This window comes from Centroberyx gerrardi, chromosome 19 (assembly GCF_048128805.1).
Source record: "Centroberyx gerrardi isolate f3 chromosome 19, fCenGer3.hap1.cur.20231027, whole genome shotgun sequence".
Lineage (NCBI taxonomy): Eukaryota > Metazoa > Chordata > Actinopteri > Beryciformes > Berycidae > Centroberyx > Centroberyx gerrardi.
In genome coordinates, this window is record NC_136015.1 from 2,815,700 (window position 1) to 2,821,960 (window position 6,261).

The 6,261-nt window shown below is 41.6% G+C and overlaps 1 protein-coding gene across 1 annotated transcript; it reads left to right on the forward strand.

Moving 5' to 3' along the window:
* Positions 1–4,342: 4,342 nt before the first annotated feature.
* Positions 4,343–5,839, forward strand: sostdc1b (sclerostin domain containing 1b). Its single transcript, XM_071919176.2, has 2 exons — positions 4,343–4,543; positions 5,186–5,839. Exons 1-2 carry the CDS (start codon positions 4,351–4,353, stop codon positions 5,620–5,622), a joined length of 630 nt encoding a protein of 209 aa, XP_071775277.1. The 5' UTR covers positions 4,343–4,350; the 3' UTR covers positions 5,623–5,839.
* Positions 5,840–6,261: the final 422 nt, after the last annotated feature.

Consider the following 6,261-nt stretch of genomic DNA (forward strand, 5'->3'; position numbering starts at 1 on the left):
AAGTCAGAGGCAACCGGGCTGTTTGTGCCCAGTGCGCACTGCGGTGCCTAATGACGGTATTAGTACGTTTGTACTACATAAAAATTACTAGTTATGAATGTACTTCGGTGAGACCTATGCATTGCTGGATGGCATGGCTTGAAAGAGATCAGTGCATGAAAATATCAGTCTGTTAAAAAAGTTTAAACTAGCTGGACTTTTGACAGAGGCCAGGTAAACAAACTAGCAATCAGGTAAACTGCTTCAAAATGTTTCGAGACTCAGCAACCCACTGCAACTAGCCTAAACCTAGGTGGTTTCAGCTGAATTTGACAGATGCCAAATGTCCCATGATTGGCTTGTACACCAGGCAGTAGGCTAGAAGTCACACACATGGACAAGATCCTTGCTGCAGCCAGTGGACATTCACTTACCAGGAGATCACTGATTTTACCTATAGCAGGTAAGTCAATGCATGAATTAAATGTTTTGTTTTGATCGTGATTTCCATTCATTGGTTTGAGATGCAAGGTAAAACAGACAGGCAACTCTCAGGTGAATAAATGTCAAACGAAGGCTTAAGCAGGTAGTTTCATCAAGAATAGCCTTGAGAACTTCACAGAGAGGGATGCCATGGTCACATTGAAAAAACCGAGGATTACTACGTATGAAGATCCTGACTAGAGTTAGCCTAACAAATCAATGTTGAATTAATTGGTTCCACAAAGCCCACAGGGCTCTGGTCCCTCTTCTTACTTGCTCCATCAGGTTCTGCTGGAGAAGAACAGGAGCTCCCAGCACTCTGCTCTGCTCAGACTGGGGGCTTCGGTCCGGGTCTGGGCTCCTCAGACAGACAGGACAGAGAGGACAGATCTCCAGGAGGTTTCACAAAAAACCTCTAGCTCACTGCACGCACACACACAGAAGAAACCAGGTCAACATCAGTGGGGTAGAGTCATACTAAGACAGTAGAGCTACAGTAAAAATACTAGAGTTGTAGTATAATAGAACGGAATCGTAGTAGAAGACAGTAACGTCTGTCATGGTAGAAGAGCCAGGAAGTAGCCTAATAATCTCCCTAGTTAACTGTTAATAATGAGGGTCGATGACAGATGTTGGGCCAAGAAAAATTACCCCAAATTGACATCCATAGTGGGAATCATAGGTAGGAATGCATGCTAAACATAGCTAGAGTTAGCAAACAATTTCCCTACAATTACCTGTTAGCTGTTAGCAGAGTGTAGCTGAAGTGCTGGGTGCTGTTGGCAGCTGTTGGGATTCTGTGGGGAAGTGAACTGCTCCTGCGGTGTCAGGTCCTTATCCAGGTGCTGATAATATATTAAAGTAATATTTCGACTTTTTTCTCAAAATTACCACTTTATTCTCGTAATATTATGATTTTTTAATGTCATTTGGCCCATGGGGCAAGACCAGCCCCATTCACTTTGATTGACAGGCGGCTGAGACATTATGAAAAGTGACATTATGAAATGAAAAGTGTTATTATGAAATAAAAAGAGGAGCAATGAAAAAAGAAAAAGGGAAGTAAAAGAACCACTTTGAAAAATGTAATTCACAATATCATCATGTAATTGAAAATAAAAGTCATGTTAGTGGTGAAAACAATAATTATGAAATAATATTATTTCATATTTTTTTATTGGAGGAAAACAATCAATTATTAATTTATTTATGTATGTATTTATGTAATTATTAATTTCACTGACACATATTTATTTATTTAATTGTGACTATTTATTAATTTTTATTTATTAATTTATTATTAATTGTTTACACTTACATTGAATTATGGGATGATGCATGCATAATAGTAAATAATGAAGCATTTAAAGCATTTTAAGCGTTTAAATTTCCCCTCTTTGGGTCCTCCATTTCATAGCATTAACAGTCTGACATGATCTCCATTGTGGAATCATTCTCCAGATTCCAGTTATATCACTAGATGGCAGCTTTTCCCTTTTCTTATAATTAGACGAAATCTTAGTTTGGGGTTTACTGAACTTTACTGTCCACTGCCATATTTTTCATAGGACACATGACCATTTATTTAATAGCTCTTAATTTGGAAAATATTATGTACTGAGCAGAGCTGAGGTTCAATTTCTACCAGACAAAGAAAAGCCCACTCCAACTTTGTGTGGCTGTAGGGGAGACCGGGGCATGTTGTCACACTTTTTACTCATTGGTGTATTTCTCAGCAGTGCCTTACTACTGAGATACAATATACATTTTTCTAACTAGATTAAGGTCTTATCTAAAAAAATGGCATTTTTACATTCTGAATACTGGAAGCAAAATGTATTACTGATGAAATACCACTTGACAACTTGACAATTTACCCCACGTCAGGGCATGCTGTCACACATGACGGGGCATGCTGTCACATAGACAAGTGTGCTGTGTTTGTGCACACAATTCCATTTCCTCTTAAGTAGTCTACTTTTGATATAAGTGTGTAACATTATGGATAAAAGATGCTTGTTTTTTATTAAATCCCCAGATTTTCAAGTAACATTTTCAAAGAACGGTTTCCAGTCTGGAGTGAAAAGGAGCTTCTCCTCTGCCTCACTTTCTCACACATAAGGAACATCCTTCGGCGATGCATTAGATTTCCACACCGCTCTCTCTCTTCCTGCGCGCATTGTTCTCTGTCTTCCACAGCCCCTTGGGGTCCCATGGGAGCACCATGACCCCTGCCACTATGGGTGCTGCCTAACGCTCATAGGCACAAACCGGTAAACATGGCAGCTGTCACGATGCCTGTCAATAGCGTCATAACTCAAGCCCTGTCCTCCCATTTCCAACCTATTATCCCCCCCCCCCCCCCCACACACACACCTATATGTCATACTCGCTCCGGACTGCAGGCGAGCATAAAAGGTCGATCTCAAATTTCCGGTTTTCCGAGATGTAAAAATTAGCAAAAACGCCGCCGCGTCGGATCGAATAACTTTGATCGTCTCCTTTCAAAGCCCCCCAGGTTCTTCTTCTTCTCCTTCTTCGCCTCCCCTCATCCATACCTCCGCCTCTGTGATGTGATGTGACAAACACAGCTTTTTGGGGTAATTGGAGATCATTTCGACAGCGAGAGAGAGAAAAAAAGGAGGGAAAAAAATATCCCTCCTTGCCTCTTTTTTTTTTTTAACAATAATGCCATGAGCTGGACAGTTTTGGAGTGGATTTATTTTCAGTGGTATCAAAGGGGGAGGCAGAGCCGAGGAGAGTCGGGGTAAAGTCATTGTCAGAGTCCTGGGAAAGGCTTGTAAGAAGACACCTGGGATTCTTAGGGGCAAGGTTTCGGCAGGATGAAGGGGGAGAGGAGGCTTTGTCTGGCTACTGTATGATTCGGATAATGCATCATATTGGTGAGCTCATCCGCAGAACTCGGTCGGACGAAGAACTTTATTTCATTTCAGTCCCAAACCTTGATCCAAATCCTTCCTCAGACTTGGAAGCATTTCACTGTTGCTATCAGTTGAATCCTGCATTCACAACATCATGTTTTATGCAAGCACTGTGCAAATTAATAAAATATTCAAGTGCATGATGGGTCGCAGCTCTCTGCATGAGATCTTTTACTCTGGAAGAGGAGTTCTTGAATCAAATGTGTTAATATTTTCATATTTTACATCCACATTTTTATTACTATTGTCACATAGACAGAGGCTGAATTTTCACATTTTCATTTTCTTTCCTTGTTTTTTCTTTATTTTTGTGAAATGAGGAACACTCTCAGTTGACTTTCCCTGGATTAATAAAGGTTAAAACAAATAAAAAATTAAATAAAAGTCTTTGATAACACATTTAGAATGTATTATAGCACCCATTCGTCTGATATTATAATGTATTATGTTGTATTTCCAGTGTTTTTATGATTGAAAAACATTGCTGACTATTTTTTTTGTTGTAAATGGTGCTCATAAGGCATTATAAGCACATTACAAGCACATGAGTGCATTATTAAAATCACTGCAAAATAAACACAATGTGCAAAATAAATATGTGCAAAAACTTTATGGGGTTCAATACTTTATAGCTCAACTGTAATACTTTTAATGGGATTGTATCTGCTTGCAATGCAACACAAAGCACCTCAAGAAAAGTGTCACCTTTATTTTTGTGGAAATGGAAAAAAAAAAAAAAGAATGACAGAAAAAAAAGAAAAGAAAAGGTGCACATGGCTCTGTTGTTGAGGTGTTTCGGTGGGTGTGTCTTGTTCATTCATAAACCCTGCTGTCACAACAAGTGGAGGATATATAAGCGGCTGAAGCGCAGCTAGAGTATCCATGTGTCTGTAGGTTTCACACCGACTGTCACCGACACCGAGACACCGACTACCGTCCAACAGTCATGACCCGTCCTGCCTGCGGATACCAGCTCCTGTTGCTCCTGCTATTGATAATGAGCGGCAGAGCGGTTCAAAACGACGCCACGGAGACCATCAATACTCAGCCGATCGATACGACTCCGGACGAGCCGCGTAATGAAGCCGTGAACCAGGCGAGAAACGGGGGGAGACGTTTGGGTGAAGCTGCGCGCAACGGTGAGTCCAAACGGGTTACCAATGTGAATTTAGCAGAGTTTCACCAATCTGAATCTATGAGCTGCTGATTGCTGAACAATGATGTATGTTGTGAATGGGCGTCAATGGAGTATGGCAAGGTGTGGCGCTCTCCATAAGTGAATAAGTGAATCCACATTTCATTTTGTAGTTTTTATCATTATAATGGAGAGCAAAGATCAAGCAAAAGTCACCAGAAATCTATTTAGAAGCCATATCTAAATTAAAAAATCTCATCATTCAGGACCAATGTTCCCTCTAAGCTGATAGTTTGGTGACCTACAACTAATAATTTATCACATTGATCAAATAATAATATCTTGTCAGTCATCAATCATTGCTCCACTTTGTCCACAGAAATTTAGTGGATATAAGCAGATTTAAAAGTTTTGGTGGGATCAATGATATTAGATGCATGAACTTTGCCATAGCTTAGGTTTTGTGAATTGAGGTCCCTAAATAGGGGTCAGAAATAAGCAATAGCAAAATATTGACATGCAATGTTTTGACACATGATGGAAATTAATATTAAAACAGTAGTGCACGATGTAGATTTGCAAATTAACAATGCATGCATGGAGTGCCAAATGAAGTGCAGTGTGTAATTCAGTGTTGATGTCTCAGTCCCAGAGCAGAGCCAGGTGGGCTGCAGGGAGCTGAGGTCCACCAAGTACATCTCTGACGGCCAGTGTACCAGCATCAACCCCATCAAGGAGCTGGTGTGTGCCGGGGAATGCCTGCCGGCCCACCTGCTACCCAACTGGATCGGCGGCGGGGGCCACACGGGGAGGTACTGGAGCCGGCGAGAGGCCCAGGAGTGGCGCTGCGTCATCGACCGGACCCGAACCCAGCGGATCCGGCTGCAGTGCCAGGATGGCAGCTCCAGGACCTACAAGATAACGGTGGTGACATCCTGCAAGTGCAAGCGCTACTCCAGGCAGCAGAACGACTCGGGACACAAGTCAGAGGCGCAGGGCAAAGATCAGACTGCCCACGGTGCCAAACGGAGGAAAAATCAGAGGAAGACTGAGGACCGAGCTGGGATGCAGTCCGACAACTAAACCCCACGTAGTCCCCAGTGTACTCCCCAAAAAGACTATAGAGGCTTTTCATTTGTGTCAGAAATCTCCTAGCAGCAACAGCTGGCTCCATCATAGAGGTCCATTGGAGAATTAGCTGTGTGCAAACAATGACTAAATATCTGCTATAACAACCAGGATAGAAACAGAGACCTACCTGAAAAAGCTTGTTGTGGCGTGGCTGCAGGTCAATTCAGTAATGTTCAGTAATAGTGTGATTTGTTTCCAAATGTAGGTTACTGTGACACAGTAAACTGTCTTGTCTTTAGCCCTAGTCTCTACTCCAAAACACTCTGAGTTGTAGCTTGAGAAGAGTCAGCTCGGTTAACCTGAACAAACTGTTAGCTAGCTAACTAGCCAGCAGGCTCATTTAGGAAACCAACTGATGTTAATGCTCACATGCAACTATTAGCCACTACTAATGCTAGCTTCTATATATTAGCTAGTGTACAAATCAGATAAGACAGTGATGGATAGCTGACCAGACACTACATGGTTAGCTAGCTAACATGCTCAAAAACAGCACAGAAAATAACCATGTCTATTCAATTCTATGGATTCTACAAGTTGCACATTTAGAAACATAATCGACTGTTCTCAGCTATTGTTGCCCAAGAGCTG

Bases quoted from the DNA above. Each gene is read 5' to 3' on its own strand.
- sostdc1b (XM_071919176.2), top strand. From the start codon at position 4,351: ATGACCCGTCCTGCCTGCGGATACCAGCTCCTGTTGCTCCTGCTATTG. The intron at 4,544-5,185 runs GTGAGTCCAAAC...TTGATGTCTCAG, and splicing joins GGGTGAAGCTGCGCGCAACG to TCCCAGAGCAGAGCCAGGTG.